This window comes from Anomaloglossus baeobatrachus, chromosome 1 (genome assembly GCF_048569485.1).
Source record: "Anomaloglossus baeobatrachus isolate aAnoBae1 chromosome 1, aAnoBae1.hap1, whole genome shotgun sequence".
Taxonomy (NCBI): Eukaryota; Metazoa; Chordata; class Amphibia; order Anura; family Aromobatidae; genus Anomaloglossus; species Anomaloglossus baeobatrachus.
Window position 1 is genome coordinate 115,943,515 of NC_134353.1, and position 20,997 is coordinate 115,964,511.

Genomic DNA, 20,997 nt, shown 5'->3' on the forward strand with positions numbered 1-20,997 from the left:
GACTGGTGTGCATGTCATATCCTCAATTTGGCCGGAGAGTTGCTCCATGTCTTCATCCTCCTCCTCGTCATAGTCCTCCACTGCACGTTGTGATGAGACGAGGCTGGGCTGTGTGTTATCATCACCCACACCCACTACTGTTTCTTGCTGCAACTCATCGCGCTCCGCCTGCAATGCATCATGTTTGTTTTTCAGCAGAGACCGTTTTAGAAGGCAGAGTAGCGGTATGGTGACGCTAATAATGGCGTCATCACCACTCACCATCTTGGTGGAGTCCTCAAAGTTTTGGAGGATGGTACATAGGTCTGACATCCATCTCCACTCCTCAGGTGTTATGTGTGGAATTTGAACCATTTCCCGACGGCTTAGGTGATGCAGGTACTCAACAACTGCCCTCTTCTGCTCACATATCCTGACCAACATGTGCAGAGTTGAATTCCAACGCGTGGGGACATCACACACCAGTCTGTGAGCCGGAAGATGCAAACTGCGCTGAAAGCCGGCAAGGCCGGCTGAAGCAGTAGGTGACTTTCGAAAATGTGCAGACAGGCGGCGAACTTTTACCAGCAGATCAGATAGCTCTGGGTATGACTTTAGAAACCGCTGAACCACGAGGTTGAGCACATGGGCCACGCATGGAACATGTGTCAGCTGGCCTCGCCTCAAAGCCGCCACCAGGTTCCGGCCATTGTCACACACGACCTTTCCTGGCTTTAGGTTCAGAGGTGTGAGCCAGTGATCTGCCTGCTGTTTCAGAGCTGTCCACAGCTCTTCTGCATTGTGGGGTTTGTCACCTATGCAGATTAGCTTCAGCACAGCCTGTTGCCGCTTCGCCGAGGCAGTGCTGCAGTGCTTCCAGCTTGGGACTGGTGTGGAGGGTACAGTGGATGAGGATGCGCAGGAGGAGGAGGAGGCTGAAGAGCATGACATTCCGGAGCTGTAGAGTGTGGGTGAAACACTGACTGAGGTAGGGCCTGCAAACCTTGGTGTGGGAAGGACGTGTTCCGTCCCTCGCTCAGACTGGGTCCCAGCTTCCACAATATTAACCCAGTGTGCCGTCAACGAGATGTAGCGGCCTTGCCCACAAGCACTTGTCCACGTGTCTGGTTAGGTGGACCTTGGGTGAAACAGCGTTGTTCAGGGCACGTGTGATGTTTTGTGACACGTGGTTATGCAACGCGGGGACGGCACACCGGGAGAAATAGTGGCGGCTGGGGACCGAGTAACGTGGGACAGCTGCCGCCATCAGGTCACGGAATGCTTCTGTCTCCATCAGCCTAAAAGGCAACATTTCCAGCGCAAGCAGTCACGAAATGTTAGCATTTAGAACTGTGGCATGTGGGGTGTTGGCAGTGTATTTGCGCCTGCGTTCAAAGGTTTGCTGAATGGATAACTGAACGCTGCGCTGGGACAAGGACGTGATTGATGATGGTGTTCTTTCTGCGTAGGCAACTGCAGGTGCAGGAGTGGAGGAGGCTTGTTCGCAGGCAGCATGGACAGGGGATTGGCTCGCATGCACAACCAGCGAAGACGTAGCAGTGACATCAGCAAGCACTGCTCCTCGACTCTGTTGTACTTCCCACAAAGTCGGGTGCTTGGCTGACATGTGCCTGATCATGCTGGTGGTGGTCAGGCTGCTAGTTTTGGTACCCCTGCTGATGCTGGCACGGCAGGTGTTGCAAATGGCCTTTTTAGAATCATCTGGATCCAACTTAAAAAACTGCCAGACTCGGGAAGACCTAACATTTGTACAGGCACCTTGTGTCGTCGTGTTGTTCCGGGGAACGGTTGCCTGACTTCTGCCTGGGGCCACCACCCTGCTTCTTACTGCCTGTTGTGATGCTACGCCTCCCTCCCCCTGTGCACTGCTGTCCTCGCTCTGCATATCCTCCTGCCAGGTTGGGTCAGTTACTGGATCATCCACCACGTCGTCTTCCTCTTCCGCACCCTGCTCCTCCTCCTGACTTCCTGACAATTGTGTCTCATCATCGTCCACCACTTGTTGAGACACGTTGCCAACTTCGTGAGAACGTGGCTGCTCAAATATTTGGCCATCTGTACAGACGATCTCCTCATGACCCACTTCAATATGAGCTGGCGAGAGGCCAGAATGTGTGAATGGAAACGTGAACAGCTCTTCCGAGTGTCCAAGTGTGGGATCATTAATGTCCGAGGAGGACGTGTACTCAGCCTGGTGGTAGGAAGGAGGATCAGGTTCAGAAATGTGCGGTGCAGTATCACGGCTACTGACACTTGACCGTGTGGAAGACAGAGTGTTTGTGGTGGTGCCAATCTGACTGGAAGCATTATCTGCTATCCAACTAACAACCTGTTGACACTGGTCTTGGTTCAAGAGCGGTGTACTGCTGCAGTCCCCAAGAATTTGGGACAGGACGTGCGAGCGACTAGATGTGGCCCTTTGTTGTGGCGAAATTAGAGCTTGCCCACGACCTCGGCCTCTGCCTGCACCACCATCACGTCCACTTCCTTGTTCCTTGCCAATGCCCTTGCGCATTTTGCAATGCTGTGCACTGCTGACGTGTATATTCACTACTTGTGCGTTATATCAAAGTTTGTGGAAATTGCACACAAGTGCACCTGTACGCTGCCACCAACAGGCACACACGTGCGGTTTTAAAAACCAAGCACGGACGCAATAAGAACCTAACAGGTTTTTTTGGGGAGCGACAATTACAGACAAGTCAGACACTATCTGGACTGTTTTACACTGTGTACACCAGCCCCAGATATGATGAAGGCTGGTATATGGTCACCACTACCCTGCCTGCCTGCCTGCCTGTATACTGGTACAATAGTCCTGACAAGGACTCTTCTGGTCACTAGCCTGTATTCAGACCTGGCTATACCCTGCCTGTATATAGCAACAATAGTCCTGAGAAGGACTCTGCTACTGTACTCCGACCTGGCTATACCCTGCCTGCCTGTATACAACTAGAATAGTCCTGAGAAGGACTTTTGGTCACACTGTTTGCAGCCCTGCAACTGAAAAAGCTATAAAGGGCCGCAAAGCTTTCCCTGAATCAGCGACACTCTCCCTGCACTGACTGTCTGGATAGCTGTGAGCAGAGCACAGCGCGCCGGCCGGTATAAAGGCTCGGTCACGCTGTGCAGGCCGGCCAATCACTGCAATTCCACAACTAACAGGGCTGTGGCATTGCAGTGGTCTGCCAGCCAATCCCTGCATGAGGGCTGGCTCTCAAAAGAGCGCCAACATGCAGAAATGAAGACCACGAGTACAGCACGAGTATCGTGAGATTACTCGGTCCCCGCCGAGCAGCCCGAGTACAGCGATACTCGTGCGAGTACCGAGTAGTTACAAGCATGCTCGCTCATCACTAGTCCTAACATGTTTGCACAATTTAGAGTTTCTGGTGTAAACTACTTGATGGGCTGGGAGCTGGGACTCCTCAGGGACTGTGTCTGGGATGACTAGTCCACGGCAGGTCAATGGTGGCATCTTTCTGCTCCACACTACATCCCTGACAGGCCTTTCCCTATACACACACAGAGACAGAAGGCTATGAATCTAGAGGAATAAGGAGGGGACATGCTGCCAGAACCTTGGAGCAGTCAACCAAAATTAATGAAGGTCAATCGTAAACCAGCACTTGAGAGATCTTCAGAAAAATTCTTATTTCATTCTGCTTTATTTCATCTAAAAATATCACAATAAAATAGAGAGAGATAATTAAGTTTAATATGATTAAAAAACGGACTCCAAATATTTGTTTGTTCTTTTAATGAGGATCCAACATTTCAATTTTTTTTTTTTTAAGTAATAAAACCAAGATTGTGTCTTTCTGAGCAGATACTACAGATGACAGATCTCCTAGTCTATACAATCCAGAGTGAAAAAGGCACGCCTTCACAAGCTCTTTAGAAGTGGTAAAAATTCACGTAAGAGTGGAAATATACAAAATAATCCAAGGAATTTTCCTACTCTATATTAATTGTAACATATGTAAAGATGAGGTTGGAATGGATACAGCTATTGTAGGCTCAGACATGACCGGAGTTTGAAAGTAGGAGGCCAGGAAAGAGTGAATTGGTATTTTGGTATGCAGCACGTGGGGCGTGGGTAGATAGTTAGGTCACTTAGAGGGCATTGAATGAGGATTGGGTAAGAGGATATGGGGAGAAATGGGGTATTGCAAGGTATCTAATAAGAAGAGCAGGGCCCATGTACCAACTACTTCTATCCAGGATACAGGAGTCCGGAACAGTGAACATGATACCAGGACCATTGACCCAAGTGTAGCGCCCCTGAGACCCTCAGGGCACTACAGGGAACTGCATCCTCTTGGGGATGCAGGACCCCCCCATCCCCTGGGACCTGCAGTACCAGTGCCTTTTCCACCAATACACAATCTAAAGGGTACTTTACACGCTGCGATATCGGTACCGATATCGGTACCGATATCGCTAGCGAGCGTACCCGCCCTCGTCGGTTGTGCGTCACGGGCAAATTGCTGCCCGTGGCTCATAACATCGCCCTTCTCTGGGCGCTACACAAGGAACTAAAAAAACGCCATGGATCCAGGCTTGAGATCCCCCTTAAAGGGGTTATCCGGCTTCTTTTGACTTTTTTTTTTTTTTTTATTTCCCTATTGGGCTACATTGGGGCAGGTAAGTAGATATAGACCACTTACCTGCCCTGCTGTCAGCCCCTCTCCCCCGACTCAGAGTGGTCATGTGACCGCTCCTGCCGCAATTTTGCTGCTTCCGGTCATTTTATGTCAACATGGGCAGGACCATGTTGACATGCAAATCTGGAACAGCATGTCGCTTCCCTGCTGGGCGGCTACAGTGCGATGAGCCCCGCACCCTTCCCTGCACCCTCCCACACATTCCCCCGCTCCTCTTACTCTCCCCGCAACCTCCCCCTGCACTGCTGTGGGGTCCGTGACCTGGGGGAGGGGCCTGGCGGCGGCTGCTGTGGTGTCAGCGCCAGCACCGGGCCCCCTGCTCAGGATCACACATTCAAATGTACCGGCATCACAGATCACAGATGCCGGTACATTTGAAAGCGCTGATGAGAAGCAGCACAGCGCTGCTTCTCATCACTGTCCCTCCCGCTGTCTGTGCTCTCTTCAGCACAGCGGTAACGTCACTACTGTGCTGATATGTCCAGAGCACAGACAGCGTGCGAACGTGCAGGAGCGGCGGGGACCGAGGACGGGTGAGTATGTACTCCCTGCATGTGTTACCTATGGGGGTAGGGGGGTCGGTACAGAGCGCCGTGTGTGTGTGCGGTGCAGAGCCATATGAGTGTGTGTGCGGTGCAGAGCCCGATGTGCGTGTGTGGTGCAGAGCCCGATGTGCGTGTGCAGAGTCCAGTGTGCGGTGCAGAGTCCGATGTGCGTGCGTGCGTGCGTGTGTGTGGTGCAGAACCGTGTGTGTGTGTGCTTGTGTGGTGCAGAGCCATATGTGCGTGTGGGGTGCAGAGCCCGATGTGGTGTGGGGTGCAGAGCCCGATGTGGGGTGCAGAGCCCGATGTGGTATGGGGTGCAGAGCCCGATGTGGTATGGGGTGCAGAGCCTGATGTGGGGCTGTTATTTGCAATGCTGTAGTGATAACAGGTCAGGTGCTGGGGAAGAATACTGACAGGGAATGTGTGTGTGTGTGGCGCCCCTGAGGCTTCCGTCGCCACAGGTCATTGCACCCCATCAGCGGTGTGATGCCCCATTCTGGGAGAGGAAGAGAGTGAACTCCGGTCCCCTGGTAAATCCACACTACACCCATTGTTAGGTACATACTAGGACCAGGGAAAGTGGCAGGCAACCCTCCCATGCTACATGCTGGGAGGGGCCGTAAGACCCATCCCTGCTCCTATAGGTTACAGCTTAGCAACTGGGAGGTGGGAGGAGCCATCTGAGAGCAGAGACAGAGAGGAAGGTCTAGTGAAGTCAGTCTACCTCAGGGAGACAGAGAGTGAGCATGTAGTTGGAGGAGAAGAACGAGAGAAAGGAGGGAGGAGGAGGCCTGCTGGAGGCAGGCAAGGAGGAGAAAAGAAAGAAAGAAAGAAAGAAAGAAGGAAAAAGAGCTCCAAGTCAGTCAGGAGCAGAGAAACAGAAGGAGACGCTTCCTGGTGAAGATCCTGGGACCCAGAGGTCCAGGTGACACCACGTAAGAGACAGAAGGAGTCGCAGGGCCGCGGGTAGTCCTGGAAGTATCACGAGCAGGCCTAGAGGTACCAAGGAGAGGGCCCTAGAAGTGCCACGGGTAGTTGTAGGCTGCGGTGGCCTGTTCCACAGTAACATCGGTGGAGGGATTAAGCTGCGACAGGGGACGGTCCCTAGAGACTGGAGGAGTGCAAAATCATCTCCAAACAGTAAAAACCGAGGCCCAGGGACGTTGTAAGCTCCCAGGGCCAGAACCCATAGCAGACTTCCAGAAAAGGGGTAATCAGCCGACAGGTGACCCCCAGCCTGGAGGCTGTAGTGGAGGCCAAGCCAGGTTTATCCTATTAAAGGCAAGGCTAAGGAAGACAGCAGAAGAAAGAGACACTAAGAGAAGGGCACCGGCTTTCACTCTCAGAATCACCCAGAAACGGCGGAGGTCCCTGACAGTGGTCCTAGCACTCCAAGGGTCCCTACAGCTGTGACAAGAACTGTGAGTAAAGAACTTGAACTGCACCCTTGGAGTGGTCTCTGTTATTCCGCTGCATAGACATTCACAAGCACTAACTGTGGCCCTGGCATTGCTCCACCTGTGGGGAGCAGTACCACCATTGCTGCAGTAACATCATCCCGGAGGCCTCACACAGCAGCGGCGGCTTATTAGCCGCATACCACAGGTGGCGTCACGAACACAACCATTAACAAGCAAGCCACATATTATACTGACACCCACCAGGGCCACGGAGCCGGGCCCAGCCACCACTGACTACCACCGGACTAGTCCGGCCCGGCACCGGGTGTCCCATAGCCTGGGGTGGGCGAGTCATGTGCAGGGAGCGGGGCGGGCAGGGGGCGAGGCTGGACACTAGGGTGAGGCTGGACACTGAGGCCGGGCGGTGCCAGCTCTGACTGAGGTTTTGCACAGGAAGTGGTCATGTTTGCTGGAGCTGAATGTAAACAAGGAGCTGCAGAGAATAAAGGGTGAATTCAAGAGGAACAAAAGTTAGAAAACAAAAAATAACAATGTAGGGGTGATTTATATGACAATACAGCACAGATTAGTTTACCAAAAATTTTTGAGTTTGTCGGACAACTCCTTTAAAAGATGTTGTGCAGAAGCATGTCCAGAAGTGTTTGCAGGAGCACCTGGACGCTCTCCTGTCTGCACACAGTATGCCCCATCCCTGAAACAAAGCTTGATCAGTGACCCTCATTTCAGGGCCTGGTCTGGTCCCTGCGCACTGTCATTTACTCATCTGAGCCAGCAACAGAGCAGTGTGCACAATCAGTTCACAGTGTCAGAGCACCCAACAGCAGTCAGAAACCAGCGCATCCACTGCAAGTGATGTCACTTGTGGGGGTGGCGCTGGTCTCTGAATGCCGCTGGGTACTGTGAAAATCAGTGCTTGTTGCTCTTTTGCTGGCTTTATTTTTCTGAGTCAGCAACACAGAGAACACAGTCACTGCAAATTACACAATGACAGCGCACCAGGACCACAGCAGCACCTGAAATGATATTCACTGATGGCGCTTTGTTTCAGGGAGGGGACTGTGGCAGTGATCTCAGCCTCTGCCCCTGATGACGCTTCATTTGAGTATCCCAGCATGCACTGGTATTCTTAAACTAAATGTCCTCACAGGAAGTTAGGAAAAAAATCAATAGAATCTAGATAGAGTAGTGAGGGAAAGAGAACATTTTTAATGTAGCCATATTCCAAATTAGTTTAGATTAGGGCAATAAACAGATATGGATTTAGATGAAAATGTATTCAGCCTTCAGGCCACCCCTTTAAATTTTAATCATTGTCATGGTGGAGTATGATGCAAATAATTCATTATGACACGCACACGCTACGTAATGAATTAGATGTATGTTATCTGAGTAACGTTTATGGTGTCTCTTACGCCACAACTTTGGATGCCACTATCAGGTAGGCTTAGCCATGTCCTGCCCATGCTTTGCAAACTTTAGCAGAGCTGGCGTGAAAATCCAAAAATAAAAAAAAAATTGTGCAACTTCAGCTTGTGCAAAAGTTTCTGCAACTTTCAAACTTTTATGACTCTGGTACTAAGGGGTACTTTGCACACTGCGACATCATAAGCCGATGCTTGCGATGCCGAGCGCAATAGTCCCCGCCCCCGTCGCAGCAGCGATATCTTGTGATAGCTGCCGTAGAGAACATTATCGCTACGACAGCTTCACATGCACTCACCTGTCCTGCGACGTCGCTCTGGCCGGCGAACTGCCTCCTTACTAAGAGGGCGGGTCGTGCGGCGTCACAGTGACGTAACACGGGAGGCGGCCAATAGAAGCGGAGGGGCGGAGATGAGCGGGACGTAAACATCCCGCCCACCTCCATCTTTTCGCATAGCCGGGGTGAGCCGTGGTGACGCAGGTTGGATATGTTCCTCGCTCCTGCGGCTTCTCACACAGCGATGTGTGCTGCCGCAGGGGAACGAGGAACAACATCGGACCATCGCTGCAGCTACATTATAGAAATGTCGGACACTACACCGATGATACCATTAACGAGCGCAAAAGCGTCATAATCGTATCATAAAGGATTTACATACTACGATATCGACAGCGACGCCGGATGTGCGTCACTTTCAATTTGACCCCCACCGACATCGCACCTGCGATATCGTAGTGTGCAAAGTACCCCTTATACTGCTGTTACCCTGTCACAAGCTAAGATTTTACAACTCATCTAAATATTAAAGCTTCATTGTAAAAAAAAAATATCGATAGCACAGTATATGCTTTCTCAGGTCGTGGTCTCAAACCTTGGGTCTCTTTAGCCATTTTGTTGCAGGGAGCCATAGTTTCACAATAACTGAATAGCCTTAAGGTGATTGCACTACATTAAAGTTGTTTTAACATTTGATTATATTTTTAGGCACATGTTAAACCTCCGAAATAAGTTTGACCTGGAGATGTCAAGTTATTCAGCATCAATGAAGATGGCAGAGTTCAGCCCTAAAGATTCAGTTTTACACAACACATCCTGCATAACTGAAACGATGAACTATCCTGATTGGGTATTCATCAATGCCGGCAAGATCTTCCAAGGCATTTATCGGAAGAAACCCCCTGACAGAATCCTGGTGAACTATGGTTCTGACAAAGAGCAAGCCGCACCAGAATTCAAGGACGAAAAATCTCAAAGGTGGTCTTATGAGCTGGCCTTCAATGCTCTGAAATGTAAGTGTCACCTCTAATAGTCTGGTTATATTACTGCATATACTATATGGAAATGTCTTTTTAAGGCCCGGCTGGACCAGGTTTCGTAACTTTTTGAACAACTGGTAAAAATGCTAGTGGAACCGAGATTTTATTGGTAAGTGGGTGGATTGGGCAATGTTCAATTAGATGTCATCTGGGCCCATGTTTGCTTGCTGATGTTATTTGATCTATTATTGGATGTGCAGCAGACCTAATCCCCCATACACATTAGACTAATGTCGGACACACCCACCGATATGCTCTTTTTCCAGAGAAATCCCCATTTTCTTTAATATGTTAATGAACTGTTAAGAGCTATATGTGGGGGATGTATCTATTTGAGAATCTTTATCCAGGGTCTAATTTTTAATGAAAGTGGCATTAGCAATGTGAGACAAGTAGATCAGGAGAGCAGACTGTCAGTCACTACATGTCTTACACAATTTTTTACTTAAGATCTCTCTGAGAATATGCCATCAGAGCTTATTTTAACAGTTTATTAATATACTTAGAAATTTGTGAATGACTCTGGAATAATTGGATTACAGATATCAAGGTCTCATTTTGTTCAGCTCACAATGACCTAAAAGCCCATATAGACGGCTTAGGAGGATTAATTCTACTAACAGACTCCCTTTTATTGATGTAAAAGTCAAATTATAACCAATAATATGCCAAACAAAGGGAGATACAAGCAACAGTGCTCAATGGGTTAAATACACCATTATACTCCTGATAGTTGCATGGAAAAGGCCATTCCGAGTACTAATATTAATTAATAATAGTATTAGTATTAATTAGTATTAACTTATACACAAAAAATGGCCAAGATACCGATATCCATAAAAATATCTATTTTATTTAATAAATTCAATTAAAATATACTGCAAGACGAAAAATAGTGAAAAAGTACACAAGCACCACAAAAACGGCACAGCAGAAGGAAATAACAGAATAAATAATAATCATGTAAAACAATACCATCATCCTGGGATATACCAATAAATGAACTGCAGAAAATTAAATATACATGAATATTATAAATATGTGTATACTACATAAAAACTGCATGTGCAGTATGCAAATATAGCAGATTAATATAATAGTATCCCAAGACAGAAAAAGTAGTATAGTATTTATTCAAAGAAGCACAGAAATTTATATATAATATGTATGTGTGTGTGTTTTTCTAGTATATCATAATAAAATGCCTCTTTTGAGAAGGTTTTTAGATTAATCTTTGAGATCTCCATAAGGGGTTAAGGGGGCTTTACACGCAACAACATCGCCGTTGGGGTCACGGAATTCATGATGCACGTCCAGCCTCGTTAGCGACGTCGTTGTGTGTGAAACGCACGAATGACCGCTAACGATCAAAATTACTCACCATATCGTTGATAGTTGACACGTCGTTCTAATCTCAAATATCATTGCTGTTGCAGGACGCAGGTTGTTCATCGTTCCTGCGGCAGCACACATCTCTGTGTGACACCGCAGGAACGAGGAACAACATCGTACATGCGGCCGCCAGCAATGAGGAAGGAAGGAGGTGGGCGGGATGTTCTGCCTGCTAATCTCCGCCCCGCCGCTTCTATTGGGCGTCCGCTTAGTGACGCTGCCGTGACGCTGAACAAACTTCCCCCTTAGAAAGGAGGCGGTTCGCCGGCCACAACTAAGTCGCTAGGCAGGTAAGTATGTGTGACGGGAACTATCGATGTTGTGCACCACCGGCAGCGATTTGCCCGTGACGCACAACCGACGGGGACTGGTGCTTTCACCAGCGACATCACTAGCGATGTCGCTGTATGTAAAGTGGTCTATAATCTAGCAAGTGCCAAGCAGGCCCACTTTACACTGTACCTGCTGAATTGTACAACTGGGTGGCACAGTGCTAAATTGTTATCACAGTCAATAGAGCTGGAGGTCAACATTCTGATGGCTCTATTGCATAAAGCCCACAAATCCAGGACTTTTCAATCAAGAAGTTTACGACACTACCCGTTTCATGCAAGCGGGTGAGTATTTATTGGTAATCACTTTAGACAATGTCCTCCGTCATATATTGACCCCATCACCTCAATGGGGGATGCCGTGCTACCTATGAAGGAGCGCAGCTGGTCCAGGAGGTGATTTTTTTCTTTTTTTTTTTTTTTTTTTTCTTTTCACCTCTCTGGGCCCATTATTTAGGAGTTTTTCAGCAATGGATATTCCCTACAATTGTGTAACTGTATGCAATTCGAACAAGGCGAAGAATAAACACTGAACCACTGGATGAGCTGAGACGGTGGCAGATTGGCCACTTCAGAAAACTCATAAGAAAATCCACACAGAAAATCACTAACTTGAAAACAACACAGAAAAATATCTTTAAACACTTAAAAACACACATAGGTTTGTGTTACCATCAGCCCCTGCCTACAATCTTAGGTGAACCGGTGGCATATGTGAGGTTGTGGTTAAGCCTGCTCTTCCAAGTACATTACAAGGGTCATAAGAAACGTCATAAAAAAGCAAACAAGTCACTTTAGAATAAGATAATAAGCGTCAAATACATAATACAACAACCCAAGAATGAATAGACTAGAGCAAACAAACCATACATCTCAGTGATTGGAACATATAGGTGAGGAGTCCCGAGGGTTGGACACATTATTAACATTGATTTCCAGTCAATCACCAGAATCCTTTGGTGGATAGATAGGTGTCTATGTGGATAGATGAGTTGTCTTTGATGGTGATTCAGCTAATTAAACTGAATATTTTTATAATTTTAGTGGTATTTTTTTGGATAGCAACTACTGACCAGAAATTCTGTACATGATCATAGGACAGTATATGGCCATAAATGTGGACACTGTTCTCAGTGGTTAGCTATAGGCAGTGAATTGGTTATGGATTTAGTTCACCACCTAAAGGCCCTGATACACTTTAGAGTAATGTCGGCCAAACCTGCCAATACTGACTGGTTTGGGTGACAGTCTAATGTGTTTGGGGGCTCCTGACAGATGATTTTGGGAGAACTAAGAATCTGGCATGTCCAATTTGAAATGCCTGACTATGCCTTTCACAGAGAATACGGGAGCACTTGGCAGAGCAAGCGAGAAAGCCAAGATAGCTGCTGTGTGAACAACAGTCTGGATCATTGTTCTGCCGACAGCAATCTAAGTTTTATGGGTGAACTTAAGGGGTCCAAAAGAGCAGTGATGTGAGGGCTTTGTTGAAGTTTATGGCACATGGACGTCATTGAGATGTTTACTCCTTGGCCCCCTTTCTATGAATCAGAATACAGGGGGCAGCTTCCGTTCTGGCAGACACAAGCTGTTCTCATATAAGATGGATGATTATCCATCTCAGTGGCCTCCATGTAACATGTGCCTTGTGCAGTTGGTCTGGCTTTAGTAAAATCGGAAAGGGTGTCAGAAGGGACCAATTATAATATTGCCCTGGTGGGGACATTTCATGAGGTGACTTTAGTTAGACAAGTCCTTCAAGTACTGAGGTCTAAGATCTTCAGGTCCCACTTCTTGATATTATGATTTCTTTGGTTCATTATTTATTGGGTGTGCCACCATCCATCAGATGCTTGTACTTGTAGGTGCCAGTATCAGATAGTTCAGATTCATCTAGTGAATTATCTCTGTGACACCAAGAAACTGTGTCAGCAAAGTGTCCCATGATCAAATAAAAAGTCAGATCATATTGAGAGAGCAAATAGGAGAAGTTGTGCAATGTTTGGTGTCCATGTTTGAGTGGGCATTACGCTATCTCACTGTTTGCCAGGATTAGTTTCATCCTCTTCTCTGATGTCAGTCCTGTAGGCTGTAGTTGTACCCACTTGTAAAGTTAAATTCTCTGAACCTTTGTTGTGGCTGTAATGGTATGTGGACATCGTTATCACCGTCTTTGTGTTACCCATTCTTCATCACTGTGATGTTCCTATATTTAATGAGTCAATATTTGCTTTTATAGGGAACCTGTCATTAGGTTTCTATCCACTAAACCACCAGTATGTTGTTATTCCCCTGGGGTTTATCCTTCTATACATGTCCATGACACATCCAGGCGTTTTGCCATTCTGAGGCTCAAGAGCTTATGTTACCTTAGATGTTTTTGGGACTTTCCTCCAAGGGCAGATGCACAGAAGAAACGGTATGACTGACCCTAATGGAAGCTTTGCTAAATGTACCCAGAGGTCCTGAACATAATACAGCAACAGTACAGCAACAGTATTCAGGATTGTCACTGATCAGGACATTTTGCCCCCAAATCAGACTTGATTGACGTGTCACATTATCGTGTTTACGTTCTTAGTCATCCCACAACCTTATATTACAATATCTGGTGAATTCAGGGGGGCAGAGTCCAGGCAGAAGAAGATTCTGCAAAACAGCCAGCATCTGTCAGCAATAGTACTGTGATACACTATTATATCACTTTACGGGAACTGCATCTGTCGCGGGCGGGGAGGAGGGTGTCAGCACACCGCGCTCACCCCTTCTGCTCGGGTCCGGCAGCTGCTCCTGGTGGCTCGAGCTGTGGGCCGGATCCCGGGGTTTCTCGAGCGACACTCCTCGCCCGTGAGTGAAAGGGGGTGTTTGTTGGGTGTGGGAATTGTTATAGTTCGTGACGCCACCCACGGTTGTGGTGAATGCACCACCGCTGCTCAGTATGGGGGTCCCGGGGATGGTGATGCGGAGCAGCCAGGTGTTGTGTTGCCCCTCCGTGGGTAGGGGCTGGTGATCCCGGGGCCCGGTGATGAGATGTAGAGTGTAGGGCCTGGAGGGCGCAGGGACGCGGGGGCAGCGCTGTGCCTTGCGGCACTATGGTACTCACTCAGCCTGACACACGGACACAGTTTGTACGGTAAACCAACGGCTGGTAGGACGGTCCCACAGACGGCTGCACCTGCACTCCCGGTAGGTGACGGTGATGTCCCTCTTCCTTGCACCTGTGTTGACTGATGGTAGCGGTGGATTCCCTCCGGTTACCCGCTCCCCGACTGCAATCTGGGCCGGAGGAGCTCTACACTTTGCGCGCAGGCGCTGGCCCTGAGAAACTGGTGCCGTGGCGGTGGCGGTGTCTCTCCAATACAGGTTGGGCTGTTGCCTTCAATCGGGACTTGGTTGTTGGGGGATCTGCGTCCCCCGTCACTGACGGATTTGGCAAATCTGGCGACTCCTAGCCTTGCCGGGGTCCGAGAGGCCCCTGCCCTGGTGCTGACTGTCCTTCGGAACACTGCTCCAGACCACCGGGCACACAGCCAACGGGGTCCTTCCAGGAACTTCCAAACGGTCCCCCTCCAGACAGTCACCGTCGTTGCTGACCTTGCTGTTCTGGCCCTCACAAAGCTGGACCCTTCAGGCTGTCTTTCTCTTCTGTCACTTTACTTGCTTTTCCTCCTTTACTACTTTCACTTTCACCCTGTCTAGACTGCTCCTCCACTCCTTCCACTTCCTCCTCCTGGACTCATCTGCCTGGTTTCTTCCTGCCTTCAGAGTTGTGAGCTCCTCGGTGGGCGGAGCCAACCGCCTGGCCCACCCCCTGGTGTGCATCATCAAACTCCTGGAGGAAGGCAACAAGGATTTGTAGGTTAGCTGTGATGTGCCTACCTGGAGTGTGGGGTGTGGTGGTGTTGTGACCCGTGTCCCCTGGCTTGCCCAGGGCGACACATTCCCCCTTAGCAAAATGCAGACCGTCCGCGGGCTGCCGTCCTACACCGGTTTTATTTTTCTGTAAAAAGGGGATAACAGGGTTAAGCAAACATAAATACATTTTTAATCAAAACTCTTCCCAAGACGGGAGGCACATTTACTTAAACGTTGCAATGGTGTACGGTCACGGTTTCCGCTCTCTCCCACCCAAGCAACCTGGCCCTGATGCTGCCCCTAAAGCCCAGGCAGCACCCCTTGACCCACAGTCCAGCACAAGTTACCCGAGCGGGATCTGTCCTTCCCCTCCAGAGGGTGGCCACCGGTTCCTTTGGTGGCTGGGCCCTGGCCTGCTCTGCTCAGGGCCCTCCCTCCAACCTGCCTCTCCGGAGGCGGCATTGCGGAAACGGTAACGGTACCCAACATATTTACAAGCCACTTAACGTTTGTGGTGCCCTGCAAGTTCACGGGCTTGTCCATGGATAGTTCCCATGCAACACTTAAACGGTCCCCACGGGGACAACGGTGCCGGCTCCTGCCGGTTCAATCACAAAAGCAAATCAGGTTAAACTTCGGTATCATTTTTCTTATCATTTTCAACTTTTAAACAACACACTGACTTCTGGTCCCAACGGGGACAACTTTTAGTCGGAGGACCGCCGGCTTAGCAGTCCATCCTCAATCGCGGGGCTCTAGTGCCACCTTCACATGGTGCACCGCCGTGGACCCCGATGGTAGCTAGCTGCGGGTCATCTTCCTCCATATTCATGCGGGCATGCACATCCGCTCTACACCCCTCTCGGGCATCGATCTCCCTGCGCAGCTGCTGTTGCCGTCGCTCCCAGCCGGGAGCACTTTCTGTTTGCTCCGGTTCAGCGTGTGCGGGGGACGGGCCCAGCCAGAGTCCCTCCGTGTCGGCTACGACCGGCACCTTCAGTAATGAGGGACCCCGCTGTGACATGGCCTGCTCTGCCTCCTGGCAGCTGCATCCCCGCCGTGCCTCCGGTGCATCTTTGCTGACGGCCTCAGCCTCCGGCTTCTTCCATTGAAGCGGATCAGGGTGGTCACGATCTTCTGCTGCAGGTCGGTCCGCCGGGGCGGATTGGCAGGGTACCGCTACCGTTGGTGGTGGTAGCGGGCCTAGTGGCGGGGCAGCAGCAGCTAACGCGGGTAGCGGGAGAGGCAGCAGGGTGAACGGGTGTAGGCCGGGCCCCTCAGCCGCAGCGGCCGATCCCTCAGGAATACAGGGACGTGGGTCTCTTACCCGTTCCTCCAAATCTTCCTCCACCTCGCATCTCCGCATAGCAGCCACCGCTTCCACCATGTCGGCCTCCCACTCCTCCAGGAGGAGCTGCATGCGGACCTGCAGACGGCTGCTTAGCTGGACGGTCCGGACTTCCACCCGCGCTGCAATGCCAGGCGCGGGGACCACGGTGTTGCTGGTCGGACTCAGCATCTTTAGCAGCGGCCTCTTCCAGGAACCAGTCAATGGCCGCAGGGTCCTGGCGTCCCTGCTTCTATAGCCGCAGCTACATGCGTCCAGCCGCCATCGCGTCCCCCTTAGCTCTTTCCGGCCCCTCCTCTCTCGGGGCGGAGTTTTGGCCTTCGCGCTTCTACTGCTCGAGAAGACGCTCGAGCGGGAACTTTTCGCGCCAAAGATGGCGGCTTCTGAAATTTTTCTGCCGGATGCCTCCGGCGGTAACAAGGCGCACCTCTACCTGACGGCAGAGCGGTAGGATCCTGTTCGTGACGCCAAGTTGTCGCGGGCGGGGAGGAGGGTGTCAGCACACCGCGCTCACCCCTTCTGCTCGGGTCCGGCAGCTGCTCCTGGTGGCTCGAGCTGTGGGCCGGATCCCGGGGTTTCTCGAGCGACACTCCTCGCCCGTGAGTGAAAGGGGGTGTTTGTTGGGTGTGGGAATTGTTATAGTTCGTGACGCCACCCACGGTTGTGGTGATTGCACCACCGCTGCTCAGTATGGGGGTCCCGGGGATGGTGATGCGGAGCAGCCAGGTGTTGTGTTGCCCCTCCGTGGGTAGGGGCTGGTGATCCCGGGGCCCGGTGATGAGATGTAGAGTGTAGGGCCTGGAGGGCGCAGGGACGCGGGGGCAGCGCTGTGCCTTGCGGCACTATGGTACTCACTCAGCCTGACACACGGACACAGTTTGTACGGTAAACCAACGGCTGGTAGGATGGTCCCACAGACGGCTGCACCTGCACTCCCGGTAGGTGACGGTGATGTCCCTCTTCCTTGCACCTGTGTTGACTGATGGTAGCGGTGGATTCCCTCCGGTTACCCGCTCCCCGACTGCAATCTGGGCCGGAGGAGCTCTACACTTTGCCCGCAGGCGCTGGCCCTGAGAAACTGGTGCCGTGGCGGTGGCGGTGTCTCTCCAATACAGGTTGGGCTGTTGCCTCCAATCGGGACTTGGTTGTTGGGGGATCTGCGTCCCCGTCACTGACGGATTTGGCAAATCTGGCGACTCCTAGCCTTGCCGGGGTCCGAGAGGCCCCTGCCCTGGTGCTGACTGTCCTTCGGAACACTGCTCCAGACCACCGGGCACACAGCCAACGGGGTCCTTCCAGGAACTTCCAAACGGTCCCCCTCCAGACAGTCACCGTCGTTGCTGACCTTGCTGTTCTGGCCCTCACAAAGCTGGACCCTTCAGGCTGTCTTTCTCTTCTGTCACTTTACTTGCTTTTCCTCCTTTACTACTTTCACTTTCACCCTGTCTAGACTGCTCCTCCACTCCTTCCACTTCCTCCTCCTGGACTCATCTGCCTGGTTTCTTCCTGCCTCCAGAGTTGTGAGCTCCTCGGTGGGCGGAGCCAACCGCCTGGCCCACCCCCTGGTGTGCATCATCAAACTCCTGGAGGAAGGCAACAAGGATTTGTAGGTTAGCTGTGATGTGCCTACCTGGAGTGTGGGGTGTGGTGGTGTTGTGACCCGTGTCCCCTGGCTTGCCCAGGGCGACACATTAACATTAAAATACATCACAAGGTTGGAAGAAGTTGGAAGCTGCAGCCACCACCAGAAATGCTGTATATAAATGCCCAGGCCACGCTGTTGAACAAACACCTTTATAATACTCATCTAGGTTACGGTCTGGTCTGATGGGCGTCACAGCTCTCAGTCCAGCACCTCCTCTATCTTGCGCAGTCGCCGTCCTTGTTCCCAGCCCTATGTGCATGACGCATCTGGCGTCATCCACATAGAGGTTGTTATTGTGCTCCTGCACATGTGCACTTTGATCTGCCTTGTTGAGGGCAGAGCAAAGTACTGTAATGTGCAGGCACGACAAAAGGTCAAAGACCACCCGCACATGTGCTCTACAATACTTTGATCTGCCCTCAGCCAGACAGATCAAAGTGCGCATGTGCAAGAGCACAATACAGGATACGCTGTGTACATGGGACTGGGCAGAAGGATGGCGACCACACAAGATGGAGGAGGCACTGGATCGAGACCAGCGACACCCATTGGACTTGGACACCCCCTTGGTTAAAATAATAAAAATGTTTTTTACATTCTACACAACGGCCTGGACTCTTATATAAAGCATACCATCCAGTATATTATTTTTATTCAACTGGGTGTTTTATTTCATTCTCCTCTGTGGGTGTTAATTTTAGCCCACTATAATGCTGTCCAATTATAAAAAGGCAGCAACATAGAGAAGAAATAGTAAATGCCCACAGTTCTGACCAGAAGTGAAATGCCCATAGAGAAGATCAGAACTGTGCCACCATGGTCATGTGATACGTTAGCTGTCTGATGTGGCCTCGCTGACAATGACTGCCTACCAGCACTTAATGTTAGTATAGTCCTGTCAGAGGAGGCAGACCGCAGCATCACAGCTTTGGAGCCGCCGCAAGGGCGGAGCATCACGGGAGCCGCCGGAAGGGCGGAGCATCGCGGGAGCCGCCGGAAGGGCGGAGCATCGCGGGAGCCGCCGGAAGGGCGGAGCATTGAAGTATTACTGTCAGTGTGGTCAAGTCAAACAGTTACCATGCTGGCTCAGTTCTGACCTTCTCTACAGGCGTTTCATTTGGGTAAGAACTGTAGTCGCTTATTTTTTACTACATCATAGGGGGGATGAAAGGAGATTCCCACAGAGCTGACAGAAATAAAAGTTGAATGAGAAGAAAATTAGCATATTTAATGCCAATAACTTTGGTCCTGTATGTCAACAACGGAGTGGAGAAGAAATAGAAAAGGAAACAGGTTTACATCTACATTCCTGGTACTATGTGCAGCAATATACAGTTGATAAGGTCATAATTTCGACTTTAAGAGCTTAGTGCGTACAGTTTTATGATTCATTTTATTGTGTAACCAGTATACGGTAAGCTCTTAAAGGGGTATTCACATCTCCAATATCCTATCCCAATATGTAGTAGGTGTAATAATAAGAATATGAGCAAATACCTCCAATTAGAAATATAGTTTAGTTTTCCTGATTAGCCATGTTTTTTGCCTCATGTGCAGGGCATTGTAGCTTAGGAATCCATGGTTACAACCAGTAGCAACTAACTGTCACTATATGCATGGTCGTAACCGTGGATACCTAAGCTACTTTAATGCCCTGCATTTGAGGTAAGCAACATAGCTAAACAAGAGATTATACTACAATTTGAATTGAAGGTATTTGTTGTTGTTTATTATTATCATTATTATTATTATTATTATTATTATTATTATTAAAAATAATAATAATATAATAATAATATTATTACACCTACTACATATTGGCATAGGATCTTGGAGATGAGAATACCCCTTTAGCTCCCTCTAGTGGTGTCTGAAAGCTCCACTGTCTTTGCAAAACATTTGGAGCTCTGTGGCGTCTAGTACATCAATCAGCAGAGAATATCAGAGAGCTCCTAAAATTATTGTACGAAACTTTAAAAATGAGTTGGCCAATTCAAAGAAATTCCAACATTAGTGATAACTTCTAATGGAAATAGTTCACCTGCACACACCTGCTATCTGTGCTGTTACTTCCATTTTATGTTCCATTTGTGAAGCTATAAACTGATGGCAGATTTAAATATACATTTTCCAGCAATTTCTTGTAGTCCGATGCTGAATTCTGTCTATTACTCCATGCGTATGGCTCTGACTGACAGGATAATGTTCCCTCTTCTTCATCTGACCTATGCACAATGAGAACTGAAAAAAAGATTTATTTTTCATTTCACAGCTCCGTTTTGATGACAGCTTATGCTTCCCTAGGGACATTTGTCTGTGTTGCTCCCTAACTATCCTCTATCTGTGACTTCTTGCCTCATTTCATTCACATATTGCACTTTATAAGGTCCATATTTCATTCACAAGACGTTCATGTTAAAATAGAGGTAAAACTAGGACAACCAAGAGTTTTTACATCAAATATGAAAGACGGACGAACATTCCCTTGTGTCTTTGTCGTTATCCGTCTGACTTGGTTAAGCAGTTTGGCCATAGATATAACGTTTTCTCTTTTATATGACGATTATTCAGTGGTGGGTGTAACACTAATAGTAGCAGGTCAAGCAACTGCTGTGGGCTCATGAGCTTTGGGGCCCATTTCCAAATGGCCCTGACCTGGTCCTATACAGCCGAAGTCTGGAGGATTTGTATGGAATAGGCTCAAGTGGTGAGCCTGCTTCATATTGGGTAGGTTATGGTTTTTTAACAACATAGGCAACCACCAGTAAAGCGGGCTTTACACGCAACAACATCGCTAACGAGATGTCGTTGGGGGTCAGGGAATTCGTGACGCACATCCGGCCTCGTTAGCGACGTCGTTGCGTGTGAAAATTACTCACCTAATCGTTGATCGTTGACCAGTCGTTCTAATTCCAATTATCGTTGCTGTTGCAGGACGCAGGTTGTTCGTCCTTCCTGCGGCAGCACACATCGCTATGTGTGACACCGCAGGAACGAGGAACATCACCGTACCTGCGGCCACCTGCAATGAGGAAGGAAGGAGGTGGGCGGGA

At 49.5% G+C, this 20,997-nt stretch overlaps 1 protein-coding gene across 1 annotated transcript in view; it reads left to right on the top strand.

The window, feature by feature from the left end:
• NSUN7 (NOP2/Sun RNA methyltransferase family member 7) overlaps positions 1–20,997 on the top strand; it is a 102,631-nt gene that overhangs the window by 27,372 nt on the left and 54,262 nt on the right. Inside the window, exon 2 of the mRNA XM_075333909.1 lies at positions 9,041–9,345. Within this exon, the coding sequence (XP_075190024.1) occupies positions 9,045–9,345 (301 nt within the window). The 5' untranslated portion in view covers positions 9,041–9,044. The remainder of the gene's footprint in view (positions 1–9,040; positions 9,346–20,997) is intronic.